The sequence below is a fragment of the Carassius carassius genome, chromosome 7 (genome assembly GCF_963082965.1).
Source record: "Carassius carassius chromosome 7, fCarCar2.1, whole genome shotgun sequence".
NCBI lineage: Eukaryota > Metazoa > Chordata > Actinopteri > Cypriniformes > Cyprinidae > Carassius > Carassius carassius.
This window is the reverse complement of record NC_081761.1, coordinates 38,133,013-38,148,566: the sequence shown is the minus strand read 5'-3', so window position 1 is coordinate 38,148,566 and position 15,554 is coordinate 38,133,013. Positions and strand designations below refer to the sequence as shown.

The window sequence follows — 15,554 nt, the reverse complement described above, 5'->3', positions numbered from 1 at the left end:
GTCCTTAATACAGGTTTAGCTGATTTTAGTTTCTGCCTGTAGGTCGGTATAAGATGAACCAGAAGGTGATCAGAACGTCCCAAAGCTGCTCGTGGAACAGAGTGAAATGCATCCTTTATTGTTGTGTAACAGTGATCCAGTATATTACTGTCTCTTGTGGGACAAGTAACATGCTGTCTGTATTTTGGCAGTTCACGGGAGAGATTGGCTTTATTAAAGTCCCCAAGAATGATTAAAACAGAGTCTGGGTGTTGTTGTTCTATCTCTGTGATGTGCTCAGCGAGTTCCTGTAAAGCTGAGCTCACGTGCGCTTGAGGAGGGATGTAAACACTCACCAGAATGAGCGAGTGAAACTCCCGCGGCGAATAGAACGGCTTGCAGTTAATGAAGAGCGTTTCGAGATTTGAGCAGCACGTCTTCTTTAACACAGTTACATCTGTACACCACCGTTCATTGATGTAAAAGCATGTCCCGCCGCCGCGCGATTTCCCAGTTGATTCTGCGTCGCGATCCGCTCTAAACAGCTGAAAGTCCGGCAGATGGAGCGCGCTGTCCGGTATGGTGTCATTCAGCCAAGTTTCCGTGAAACACAGAGCAGCAGAGTGAGAGAAATCTTTATTTGTCCGAGAGAGCAGAAGCAGTTCGTCCGTTTTGTTGGGAAGAGAGCGGAGATTTGCCAGATGGATGCTAGGCAACGGCGTTCGAAATCTGCGTTTTCTGAGTCTCACGAGCGCTCCCGCTTGCTTTCCCCGCCTGCGCGTCCTCTTGAAGCGTGTGATCAGCGCAGCCGCTCCGCCGACAAGAATGTCTAGCAAAACATCAGAATAGTCGAAAACCGGTGAAATATCGGGAGATGTGTGTAGCCGAATATCCAGCAATTCGTCCCTGGTGAAACTGATTGCAGGAATATAACTAAAGACAGGACAAACTAACAAAAACACAAAAACAACTACAGAGCACGTCACGGAGGCAGCCATCCTGTATCGGCGCCACTCTAGAACATTTCATCAGAGGAGAAACCAAGTCATTCCTTCCAAGTCACAAACTTGTCTCAATTCAAATCCCAAGTCCTCAAAGAGTAAAAGTCAATGAGATAATTAAGAGACTAATTAAATGATGATTGTGCATTAGTGATGAACACCTGCTGTTATTGTCTGTTACAGAGGATCAGATGATGATGTTTTATTGGTTAAAATGATACCACCATCATGGAAATCAGTGTTTGCTTCAGTTGGGCTCTTGACCTTTGGTTTCTTGTGTTAGAGATTTCTCTGTAAAAGTACATGTGCTGTTATAAAGCAGTGTAATCAGTGCTGTGCAGAAAACTGTTACTAACTGGCTTTTCATGAAGTAATTATTAGGCATCAGCCTGTTTTCCAAAACAATTTTATTTCATTCAACATATGTTCAGTTTTTAAATAACCTACTTTGCTGACTGCCACATGCAAATGAACTGTTGCTTTAATAGTTGAAAGGAATTAATTTGTAATCTAATGTATGTAATGAATATACATTTTTGAAACCTTGTTCTAATAAGACACACAGACATCATGACCCAGCATATGAATCTCAACAATAGTGACAATCAACAAAATGCTTCATGCTGAAGTGCATGCTGGGTAACACCATAGTAAAAACTCCCATCTTGCACTGTACACTGTAAAAAGCGATTCTCTATATTTATTCAATAAAATTGTGTCAAATATTTACAAGCAATATTATTAATTAAATTTAACACATTTAATTTAGTAGAATTAACCATTCAAAATTAGTAGAATAACATGAAAAAATTAAGTAAAATGTACACAAAAATATTGATTTCATTGGATAAAAAACAAACAAACAAAAAAAAAACAATATGCTAAAGAATACTTTGTTATGCATGCCAGGCCAGTAGTTGGCGATCATGAAACACCCTTCGGAAACATTATATGCATGCACATGACATCAGCCTTTTTACAAATTCACATTTTTGTTGCTTACATAAATATTATAAAGGCAGCATGTTCAAAAGTTTGTAAGGCCCCCAAAACAAAATTATTGAAGACACCTATAGTTCACGAACAGAATCACTGAAGGAAAAGAAAATAATTAATTTGCTTACCATTGTAGTGGTCAGTGTTTGCTTTAGTTGGAGTCTTGACTCTTAAAATTTTAAACTGATTATTTTTGGTTGCTAGTTGTGATACAGCAGCTAGACAAGCCAAGAAGGAAATGAGATCAGATGGTGTTAATTGTTTTTGCATCATCATTTGATCTGGCTTTCTGAGTTGGGTGTGTCTTATCAATGATAGGTGTCCTGTGGTTGTACAATATAAGTTTAGGTGTTTTCAGCATTATCCGAGAAATTCTTAGAAGCACCTCTGATCAAAACCTTGTTAAAAAAAGGTTTTTCATTTAGGCACACAGACATCAAGAATCGTGACAATCAAAAAGCATGTTACACTGCATTCTGGGTGCCACCAATCAAAACTCATTTATGGCTCCCATCATGCTTTGCGGCATGAATAAATTATGAGCAACAATTCTATAGTAGCTTGTTTTGTGACTCTTACAGTTCGTCTGAATATGCTGTTTGTCACCATTCTTGAGATTCATACGCTGGTTCTTGATGTCACTGTCTGCCAAAAGATAGTTTCCCTCTCTTAATCAGAATTCTTAAACTCTTGATTACACTGAAAACTCCAGGCCTTTTATTGTTGAATCTCAGAGCTGCTATAATGAATGTTAATGTAACTCAGAGATCAGGCTCTGAATGAGTTCAGATATTCAGTTAAAACAAAGATTATATAAAAGCATAACCAACACCACCTGATCATCTTTTTTTCTTAGCTTGGCTAGATGTCATAACTGAGCTACAACAGCAATGCAAAAAGTAACGTTAAAACATCAAGGGTCAAGAACACAACTAAAGCAAACACTGACCACTATAATGGTGACCAATAATTTTCCCTTTGATTCTGTTTGTGAACTTTAGGTGTCTTCAATAACTCTGTTTTGGGGGCCTTAAGACACAGCCTTTTGAACATGATGCCTGTATCATATTTATGTAAGCAACAAAAATGTGAATTTGTAAAAAGGTTGATGTCATGTGCAAGCATGTCATGTTTTCGAAGGGTGTTTCATGATCGCCAACTACTGGCCTGGCATGCATAACATAGTATTCTTTAGCATAGGGTTTTTTTGTCCAATGAAATCAATATTTTTGTGTAAATTTTACTTAATTTTTTCATGTTATTCTACTCATTTTGAATGATTATTTCTACTTAATTAAAATGTGTTAAATTTAATAAAAAATTTTGCTTGTAAATTTTTGACACAATTTTATTGAATAAATATAGAGAATCACTTTTTACAGTGAGCATGAATAATTATTGTCACCACTGTTGAGGATCATATGATAAGTGCTCATGTCTAAAATCCTGAGCCTATGCAATTTTTTCCCCCAAAATATAAGTATTACAGAAATATTTGCTAAATAGAACTTTTTTGTAGTTCAGTAGTAGTTGAACATCATTGAACAAACCAAAGAGAGACACCTTCATGATGTTCATTTACATTTTTTAGAAGACAAAAGGGCAATTTAATTTGCTATTTCAAGCTTTTAATTCAGCAATGTGTTAATGTTTACTAAGTAACAAAAGCGCAAGTGTTTAAAACAAATTACTTTGAATTATTAAAAGGGTCAAGAGCCCAACTAAAGCAAACACTGATCTCCATTATGGTGGCATCATTTTAACCAATAAATCATCCGTTCCTCTGTGATTCTCAATAACAGCAGGTGTTTATCACTAATGCACAATCATCATTTAATTAGTCACTTAATTATCTCACTAACTTTAACTCTTTTAGGACTAGTTTGTGACTTGAAAGGAATGACTTGGTTCCTCCTCTGGTGAATCAGCTGCTGAGTTCATGGGTGGAACAAAAATATGGCAGGACTTTTACTTTCTGACCCCTTGACTATTCACCTCTGTCTGTAATATATCTGATTGTTTTACACTTGTTGGCCACCAGGTGGTATTGTGAGAAAATGAAGTTTACAGAAATTAACCCTTTTGTGAACCACTTGACTGAAAAGCTAAAAGCTTCATGAGGGTTCATCTTGCCATCACTACTTCCAAGTCACAAACAGAGGTGTCAAGTCCAGGGGTCAGAAAGTAAAAGTCCTGCCATATTTTTGTTCCACCCATGAAATCAGCAGCTGATTTCACCAGAGGAGGAACCAAGTCATTCCTTTCAAGTCACAAACGAGTCTCAAGTTAAATCCCAAGTCCCCAAAGAGTTAAAGTTAGTGAGATAATTAAGTGACTAATTAAATGATGGCTGTGCAGTAGTGATAAACACCTGCTGTTATTGAAAATTACAGGGGATCGGATGATTTATTGTTTAAAATGATGCGACCATCATGGAGATCATTGTTTGATTTAGTTGGGCTCTTGACCCTTTTAATAATACAAAGTAATTTGCTTTTAAGCACTTGCGGTTGTGTTACATAGTAAATATTAACACATTGCTGAATTGCTAAATTAAATTGCTCTTTTTTATCTAAAACATTTAATGAACACCATGAGTGTGTCTCTCTTTGGTTTTTTACATGATGTACAGCTATTTCTGAACTACAAAAAATCCTATTAAACAAATATTATTGCAATTCTTAAATATTGGAGGAAAATTATACAGGCTCAGGGTTTTAGACATGAGCACTTATTATATGATCCTCAACAGTGGTGACAAAATTATTCATGCTACAGTCCTTGATGGGAGTTTTACTATGGTGTTACCCAGCATGCACTTCAGCTTGAAGAGTTTTGTTGATTGTCACCATTGTTGAGATTCATATGCTGGGTCATGATGTCTGTGCGTCTTAGTAGGACAAGATTAAAATATATATATATATATATATTCATTACATACTCATTACATACATTAGATTTCAAATTATTTCATTATAACTATTATACCAACAGTTTATTTGCATGTGGCAGTTCCACAAGGTAGGTTATTAAAAAAAAAAAACTGAACATATGGTGAATGAAATAAACTGTTTTTGGAAATAAACAGACTGATGCCTAACAATTACTTTGTCATGTAAAACCAGCTGGTAATGGTTTTCTGCACAGCACTGATCACACTGCTTTATAACAGCACATGTACTTCTACAGGGAAATACCTAACACAAGAAGCCAAAGGTCAAGAGCCCAACTGAAGCAAACACTGATCTCCATGATGGTGGCATCAGTTTAACCAATAAAACATCAGCATCTGATCCTCTGTAACACACAATAATGGCAGGTGTTCATCACTAATGCACAATCATCATTTAATTAGTCTCTTAATTATCTCATTGACTTTAACTCTTTGAGGACTTGGGATTTGACTTGAGACTAGTTTGTGACTTGAAAGGAATGACTTGGTTCCTCCTCTGGTGAAATCAGCTGCTGATTTCATGGGTGGAACAAAAATATGGCAGGACTTTTACTTTCTGACCCCTGGACTTGACACCTCTGGTCACAAATGAGTCTTGAGTCAAATCCCAAGTCCTCAAAGAGTTAAAGTCAATGAGATAATTAAGTGACTAATTAAATGAAGATTGTGCATTACTGATGAATACTGCTGTTAACAATCAACATCACTGAAGAGAAACACAAGAACTACAACTGACTTTAAGCACAGAAATCAACTGGAAGAAAAAAAAAACTGGCACCACAATTTTTTTTAGCAACTTTGATAGATTTGCTTCTAACCAATTGCAATACTGTTTCACAGCAAACATTTGTGCTATGCTAAAACAAGTCTTGAACTAACAGACACTTTAGATAATTGAATATGCTTACTTAAGTTTTCTCAATTGTTCTTTAAAAAAAGAGAGAACCCTCACTACACAAAAGCCACCAAAATACTGAGAAGCACCCGAGACACCCTTCGCTGGAGACTGTAGCGCGGTGACGCCACGTACGTACGTCATGTATGTACGTCACATATGTGTTTACCACGCATGCTCTTGTAATTTGCATTGCGTGATGACGTTAGTTGTTTTCGCATCGTGCGTGCATTAAAACGATGCGCATACGTAAAAGAAAACTCTAATAAAATGTTAAAGTATTAAAGAACATTAAGGTGTAAAAAAGACGGGGAAAACAACCGTGTTTAACCATGTTTCATTTGAGGTAAAATTATACAGAATTAAAGTTTATTAATTATACGGAATTAAAGTAAGTAGTACCTTACTTACAATATATTAATATTCTGTTGCACTTCACTGTATATTGTAATATTATACTTCAAAGGCACCTTATATTTCTTATTGAGCTAGTCAAAATTACATCAGAGAAGTACAGTCGTCGGCTCTAATAGTGCAGATGGTAAAACGTGTGTTGTTCACAATATGATGCAATCGATCGGTCCGAATCTGCCTTTTTTTTCCTCCCTTTTCAAATTTCACATCAGAAAAGCATTTATTTTAAATAAAAACGAAGGAAATAATCAAACAGTTTTGAGGGAGGGCTTTATTGTCCTAATATGCTGGCATCCATTTAATTATTTGAATTAAAATTATAATTTACACTCAGTCATTATTGCATACTGTTTTATAATGTACTACAATACTGAGGTGCAACTAATTGCCACTATTTGCAATAAGTAATATAAATAGCAGAAAATCCTGCTATTTTAACATAGTGTAAATAGAATCTATAGCCATTTGCACTTAGTGTAAATAGCCACTGCCGTTCTTATTTTAATCTTTCCTTTGCTATGGTTCTTGTTTATCTATTTTTTAACTATAAATTTGGACATTTTTCTTTTGCTTTGGCAATTCTGCATGCGAAACATTTAAGCCAATAAAGTAGTTTTAAGTTCAGTTGACTACATACAGTATATTTTCAGTGTCTGCATCCCATTTTATGCAAGGTGCCTCCAAAGAGAAAAAACTGAAATTCACCTCCATCACTGATAAAACAATAAGTCAAGCAGTAGCCCTCAACTTCTTTGAATGGATAAAACCCACACAGGACTCTCCTCCTGCGATTCCTCACACAGCCAGGTGGACAGTCTTTAAATATCTCACTGCACCGGAGGCACTGGGTCAGAGAACATGACGCCCGGGAACTCAGGTTGTTTTGTTCAGACAATGCACTCCAGTTCACGACACCTAATTTACATAAAATAACAAATACTAAAGCAATATTAAATAATTTTGGAGAAAGGCAGAAGAGCCATACAAGGAAATATTTTAAATGTATTTTTAAATATATTATAGCAAAAAAAAAAAGTTTTATTTGCTTTGTCTGTAAACTACCTAAGATATTTAATTTACCAGCATTAACATCAACTAAATTAATACATTTTGTCATGTCAAAATTTAGGTTGGCTTGGCTTGAGAAAGCATGGCCTGAAAGTTTGAAGTTTTTGTCAATTTGAAAATTTTACAGTTGAGGGCTATACAGTCTGTCAGAGAAAGAAAAACAGATAATTACAGTAATCTAGCCACATGAAGTGAGTCTCTTCTCTGAATTTCATCTCACTGACAATGTCCCCCAAAAGTCATATTAAGATATATGAAGGTCAATTTAAGAGGTAACACTTTACAATAAGGTGTCATTGGTAAACACTAGTTAATGTATTAATTAACATTAACTAACAATGAATAATACACAGTATCTATTAATCTTTGATAATGTTAATGAAAAAGATTACAAATATGATATTTTTTTTGCAATGCATGCAACCATCAATGGCATTGCTTACATTAATAAAGTATTTCTGCTCTATTTTAATACATCTTTAATGGTTCATTTTAGGCGAAATAAGACTTTGAAAGACCAGCATTCGAATACTATATCATAAAACATGTCATAAGTGTTTGAAATCGCACACATTTGCAATGGCACTCTCTATGATTATGACCAAAGCATTATTACAATTAAAAGCATTTTTAAAAGCAAATTTTTAAGAAAACAAAAGTAATATCTCATATCCACCATACCTTACGAACATCCGGAAGTGAATGAACCTGGATATGCGCAGTAATGACAGTCAGTATGGCGCACAATCGTACACTCTCAGAAAATAAAGTACATAATTGTACCTTTAAGGGTACAATAGCTTGTCACTGGGGCTGTACCCTCAAGGGTACAGCTTTTGTACCCTTGGCATAGGGTACAAATTTGTACCCTTGTGATTAGTACCTTAAGAGACCAGTTTTGTACCTGTGGTGACAATTTTGTACCTTTATTTAACAGTACAAAAATTCACCCTTCAAAAAGGGTACAATCATTGACTATATGTATATTAACTCACACGCTGAATTAAAATCAGAATTCAGTATAGTCTTTTTTTTATCAGCCTTGATAGAAATGTCTCCTACTGTACCCCTATTTCTGACAGTGTATTTACGGTAAATACATATACGTTACTGCGCATGCGTGGTAAACACACGTCACGTACATACGTGACGTACATCCGGACGTCGCCGCGCTACAGTCTGCAGCGAGGAGTACTTGAAGCACCCGGCTGCAGCCTGCAGATTGAGGCGGGGCATACCTACTCTGATTGGTTCGATCGTCTTTCATAGACTTACATGATAGGAAATGTGTGCCTTGTTGGTGTAGGACGGAGAATGCTGTTTAAAAAGCTAAAAACGCTGTACAGATTTACAAAGCCTTTACTATAATGCAGTTTTTTATTGTTAACTTGACTCACTATGTCTGATTTATTGAATCAAGAGATGTTAGCTGCTGCAAGTTTACTCTTCTTGACCAGATTAATTCACAAATGAATAATTGGGACATTCTAAAAGCACGCTTAATGTGAAAGTATGTGGCTTTATGCATTAAAACAGTGTTTTAAGAAGTTCCTCCTCAGCTGCTGAGTTCATGAGTGGAGCAAAAATATGGCAGGACTTTTAATCTTTGGCCCCTGGACTTCCCACCTCTGGTAACCAGGAGGTTGTGGGTTCAAGTCTCAGTAAAGGCATGATTTGCAGGTTGAGGAAATTAATAAATGAATCCATTCCACACATGACTGAGGTGCCCTTGAACAAGGCACCGAATCCTGAATTGTTCCGTAGTGCCACAGATGTTCACGGTATGTGTGTGTGTGTGTTCACTACTCACTGCTGTGTGCAGGGGCGTCATGCAGTCATGATTTTTAAGGGGGCACATTTTTTTTGGGGGGGGGGGGGAGGTCGGGGTATAAGTCATTCTACGAAAGCACTGTATAACTGATATAGGCTTATTTTTTTATTATTTTTTTTTTCCTTTTTATTCAAAACAATTCCAAACATGCTTAATATATCAGGAAATATCTTGTTTCTCAAATATGTGTAGGTAAACGCGTTTTGCACCTTTATAGATTGCTATTTGATCAATATATGGAAATGTAGTGTAATCTATTAACTACACATAAAAACCTGACTTTTTACTTAAGTGCCATATCATGCCATAAAATATTTTTAATACACCTGAATTTGCATTTAATGTAAATTTTAATAACAATATTGTAAGATACTTATTTTAACACTTTCATTTTACAGAGAGTAAAGAACATTTACATTATCAAAAAACATTTTCATTCAGTCTAGCCAGAGTTCAGGCACTCTCAAAAACTCCCATTAAAATCACTGAAGCACTTTACATTATGAAACGAATATCTTACTTACATTCGTACGCACATCTGCACTTTTTGTTGTTTCTGATGAGATAATTCGCTAAATAATTCAGTCAGCGAGCAAGTGAACAAAACGTTTCAGTGATGACTCTTCTGGACGTCTCTCATTGGCCATTGCATCCATAATCGCAACAGAATAGTTTCTGATTGGTTATCATGAAGCATTGTACGAACGTGTCTGTCTCTGGCTTAGATTTGAATTTAGCAGCTGATGCTGTGCACTGAACGATCTAATCACACCGCTGTGATTGTATCAAATATATAAAAAATATTATTCTGCAAATTTTATTTTTTCGTTTGGAAGCTGCATTTAAAATCCACTTGGCTCAAAAATCTGAGGGGGCACGTGCCCCCTCACTTCGAATGGGCACGACGCCTCTGGCTGTGTGTGTGTGTGTGTGCACTTGTTTGGGTAAATGCAGATCACAAATTCTGATTATTGGAAACACACCACGTTATAATCACAGTGCTCTTCTTACTGCAGCATGATTTCTGCAATCCCATTAAATGATTTAATCATAGTTAACACAGTGAAAACATGATGTAAATTAAGTCACTGATATCATGAGATTGGCAAAAATGGAGGACTTGAATCACTGAACTCCAGTCATTATAAAGAGATCGATCATTGATCATTTTCTGTGTATAAAATAAAAGCAATTTATTTTTTTTATTTTTTTATTTTTTTTTTGCCAAAAATGTATTTCTTTAACTCACCAGCAGATATGAGTTGTTCAGAGCTCCCTTGATTCCACATGACAGTGACACATGTTAAGGGTGTGTCGAAGGGAATTGTGACATCACAATTCACCTCATTTCAAATCTGGCCATTTCAGAAGGGTAGAAAACAATTATTCATATTTTAAATTGGGAAGTTAGTTTTGAGGCAAAAATGTGCAGTTTGTTTTTATTGTACATTAACATCTCATATGTGTAAACATCAATACAATTGTATTCTCCTTTTCATAATCAATTTAATCATTATTTAAAATTTTACAATAAATCTTAGTCATTAATGTTTTATTCTTTTCAAAATCTTATCAACATTTTATTTGTTCACTTTTATATAAAAGTTCTAGTCCCTGTCTCTCTGTTTCTCTCACAGGTGGCAGATAACATTTATGGCATGTTTCACACCAGATACACTCTTCATCGCCAGGCTCTTCAGCACAAGATCGGCTACATCATTGACGTCAAGTGGGTTTTGTGTGAAAGAGAACATTTATTATATTATATTCAATCTTCTGCGTGCATTATGACATTTCCCCAGATTGTACTACTTTTCACATGTGTATGTGTGTTTCTCTTTGTACATTAGGATTAAGGATGCTCTTGTAAAAGCTAATAACGAGCTAATAACGAGTCCACCATCCAAGATCTCAGATGTCATATATGATATGCCAGAGTACACCAAACTCACAGGTCAGAAAAAGCATGGGTACAGATCAAGATAAATTATTATTTAAATGATTTAGACTTTTGTTTTAAATTACTGGTCAATTTTGACATCATATTATGCTGGGTCCATAAACATAATAATGATATTTGTTTGCTGAAAGGTCAAATTAAATGAGCCATCTCCCCTGTCCTTTAACAGATCACATCTTTGATCAGATCCTGAACCAGTCAGACTCAAATCCAGATCTGGCTGAAGCCCGAAGCATTCTGCAGGATGTTGTCAACAGAAGGCTGCCAAAGTTTGTGGGAGAGGCTCGACTGAATGAAAACAAATTAAAGGTACACTGTTAAAAATGTATTGTATTTTTACAGGAAACTCTGGCAACTAATTGCAGTGAATTCACAGCAAGTAATATACAAAAAACACACTGTTGATTTAATAAAACAAAATTCTGTGTTTATACAGCAGAGTTGCTGTGATTACAGTAGCATTAATACATTAAAGTGTTGTATTTTGTATTGTTGTCGTACAATCCTCAACAGTGGTGACAATCCCGAAAAACAGAATTGCAGCAATGCATGCTGGGAACCATGAACATGTTTTGTATGCTGGCATGAAACATGTCACCATTGTTGTGTTTCATACGCCAAATGTTGATGTCTCTGAGTTTAAAAATAACCTGAAACCTGTTTTAAACAAAAAGTTAGCAAAGACAATATTTATACACTGTTAAACAGCAGGGTACGAACCACGACAGTGTTTCAAATTACTTATTTTTATATCTGTTGGTTCACTTAATCCATTTTAGTGCAGTCAGTAGGTTGCTATTAAAGCAGACTTGTTGATCTGCTTTATATATTCAGAAATGTTTTCTGAAAACAACTGCAACTGCTGCAGAAAAAAGTATTGTAGCAAAAGTTGAGGGTCAAGAGCACAGCTGAAGCAAACTCTGATCTCTATGATGGTGATCTCAAAAAACATTTTCAATAAGACATCAACATCTTAACCTCTGTGAATTCTCAGTAAGACCTTCTGTAGATGCATGACAGAAATAAAATCATTCTGCTTAGTATTACTATAAGTGAAGCTGGTAATGCTGTTTGTGGAGTTGTTTCTGAAGAAAGTTGTAGTTTGTGTTCATATTTCTCTTTCTTTCTTGCTTGTTCAAAGCAGGTGTTTGAATGACTGAGAGAATGTTGCAGGAACATTTTACTAACCTTAAAATAACATTATACTAATATGGAAACTGGAAGTTTTTATGTATCTAATTTAAACTATAGATAATATCGCCACAGGATCTCATTATGTTATTCTGTTAATATGTCTATCTTGTAAAATGTCATTAAAGTTTGGTTAAAGCAGCGGTTCTCAATTCCAGTCCTCGCGCCCCACTGCTCTGCATATTTTGCACGTTTCTCTTTGTTAACACACCTGATTCAGATAATCAGCTCGTTAGAAATGAACTCCGTGCATGAACTGTGTTCTAATTGTTCATTGCTCCCTACTCTCTGAGCAGGGGAAATCTGTTGAAGTTTACCTCACATCGAAACATTCATTCACTGATTTGTGCTGTGCAGCGTCTTTAAACATGGACAACTGTGACATCATATACCTCTGTAAATCAATACAATTTAAATTCACGTCTTGCACACTTCAATGCACTTTGATTGGAACATATAGCTACGTTCACTTCAAACTGGAATCATGGCTGAATATCCTGTGATGACCACTTCGCAGGGCACTTATGTTCGAATAGAACAAATGTCTAAAGCGCTAAGAGAAACGTTCAAAATGTGCAGAGCAGTGGGGCGCGAGGACTGCAATTGAGAACCGCTGGGTTAAAGACAGTTCTTGACTCATCAGCTGATTAATGTATTTGAGTATAATATATATTTAAATGATTAAAATATATTATCGATGCCACTAGAATAGTCGCCTAGTCTTCTGCAAAAATAGAATTAGACTTCTGCTTTTTGAATGCAAATGATGCCTGGCATCTAAAAGAATTTCAGAGGTGTCAAGTCCAGGGGTCAGAAAGTAAAAGTCCTGCCATATTTTTATTCCACCCATGAACTCAGCAGCTGATTTCACCAGAGGAGGAACCAAGTCATTCCTTTCAAGTCACAAACGAGTCTCAAGTTAAATCCCAAGTCCCCAAAGAGTTAAAGTTAGTGAGATAATTAAGTGACTAATTAAATGATGACTGTGCAGTAGTGATAAACACCTGCTGTTATTGAAAATTACAGAGGATCGGATGATTTATTGTTTAAAATGATGCGACCATCATGGAGATCAGTGTTTGATTTAGTTGGGCTCTTGACCCTTTTAATAATACAAAGTAATTTGCTTTTAAGCACTTGCGGTTGTGTTACATAGTAAACATTAACAAATTGCTGAATTGCTAAATTAAATTGCTCTTTTTTTATCTAAAACATTTAATGAACACCATGAGGGTGTCTCTCTTTGGTTTGTTACATGATGTACAGCTCTGAACTACAAAAAAGTCCTATTAAACAAATATTATTGCAATTCTTAAATATTGGGGGAAAATTATACAGGCTCAGGATTTTAGACATGAGCACTTATCATATGATCCTCAACAGTGGTGACAAAATTATTCATGCTACAGTCCTTGATGGGAGTTTTACTATGGTGTTACCCAGCATGCACTTCAGCTTGAAGAGTTTTGTTGATTGTCACCATTGTTGAGATTCATATGCTGGGTCATGATGTCTGTGCGTCTTAGTAGGACAAGATTAAAATATATATATATATTCGTTACATGCATTAGATTTCAAATTATTTCATTATAACTATTATACCAACGGTTTATTTGCATGTGGCAGTTCCACAAGGTAGGTTATTAAAAAAAACTGAACATATGTTAAATGAAATAAACTTTTTTTGGAAATAAACAGACTGATGCCTCACAATTACTTTGTCATGTAAAACCAGCTAGTAATGGTTTTCTGCACAGCACTGATCACACTGCTTTATAACAGCACATGTACTTCAACAGGGAAATACCTAACACAAGAAGCCAAAGGTCAAGAGCCAAACTGAAGCAAACACTGATCTCCATGATGGTGGCATCAGTTTAACCAATAAAACATCAGCATCTGATCCTCTGTAACACACAATAATGGCAGGTGTTCATCACTAATGCACAATCATCATTTAATTAGTATCTTAATTATCTCATTGACTTCAACTCTTTGAGGACTTGGGATTTGACTTGAGACTAGTTTGTGACTTGAAAGGAATGACTTGGTTCCTCCTCTGGTGAAATCAGCTGCTGAGTTCATGGGTGGAACAAAAATATGGCAGGACGTTTACTTTCTGACCCCTGGACTTGACACCTCTGAAGAATTTAAACCATTAACAAAACAAATCTTAGGTAACATTATTATATACTTCAGCAGTAAAGTTACATTTATTAATTATTAAGTACATTTAAAATCACAGTCATCTAAACTTTAATAAACAAAAATACTTCCAAAACATAACTTTTCATACCTCATGAAATGATTTGAAATTATTCGTAAACAATTATCTCATTAACTTTAACTCTTTGAGGGCTTGGGATTTGACTCAAGACTAGTTTGTGACGGAAGGAATGACTTGGTTCCTCCTCTGGTGAAATCAGCTGCTGAGTTCATGGGTGGAACAAAAATATGGCAGGACTTTTACTCTTTGTCCCCTGGATTACCCACCTCTGGATCTTACAGGGCTTTCAACCAAGGAGGTCCTTCAAAAAATATCAGAAGCAGGCATAGAAGTAACCAATGTCGAGATATACTGCATTCTGAGTCTATTCCATTGTTTTGGCAAACCAAGTAACTCTTTAACATAGACACCATGTGGATCCTTTGTTGAAAAATTTTGAATCTTTTGTCATATGAGCGTCACTTTCATGCATGCAGTGTCAAGGCTGATAAAAAAGGACTATACTGAAACCAGGAGATGAAATGGATTTTCAGGCAAATTACACTCACTCAGTAGATGATCATTTCTATGTTATAATTAGGCATTGTTTTTAAAATGAAAAGGATTTAGTAAATTCTGATTTTAATTCAGCGTGTGTGTGTGTGTGTGTGTGTGTGTGTGTGTGTGTGTGTTAATATATATAAAATCATATCTCATTATAGTCAACGATTGTACCTTTTTGAAGGGTGAATTTTTGTACTGTTAGATAAAGGTACAAAATTGTCACCACAGGTACAAAACTGGTCTCTTAAGGTACAAATCAATGCCAAGGGTACAGCATGTATATATATATATATATATATATATATATATATATATATATATATATATATATATATATATATATATATATTACAATGCATAATTGTATTTGTAATAAATGTCATAACGTATCTTACTGGGTAACTCTTTTTCCTTAAAGGAAAAGCTGACAAACCATTGGGAGGAAAAGGTCAATAACCATAGTCTGGATCCTGAGGACAAAATATTTTGTGTAAGG

At 35.5% G+C, this 15,554-nt stretch overlaps 1 protein-coding gene across 1 annotated transcript in view; it reads left to right on the top strand.

Moving 5' to 3' along the window:
- Window positions 1-15,554, top strand: part of LOC132144293 (deoxynucleoside triphosphate triphosphohydrolase SAMHD1-like) — a 41,742-nt gene that overhangs the window by 19,959 nt on the left and 6,229 nt on the right. The window contains exons 10-13 of the mRNA XM_059555072.1: window positions 10,775-10,866; window positions 10,988-11,091; window positions 11,267-11,406; window positions 15,477-15,548. Coding sequence (XP_059411055.1) covers window positions 10,775-10,866; window positions 10,988-11,091; window positions 11,267-11,406; window positions 15,477-15,548 — 408 coding nt within the window. The remainder of the gene's footprint in view (window positions 1-10,774; window positions 10,867-10,987; window positions 11,092-11,266; window positions 11,407-15,476; window positions 15,549-15,554) is intronic.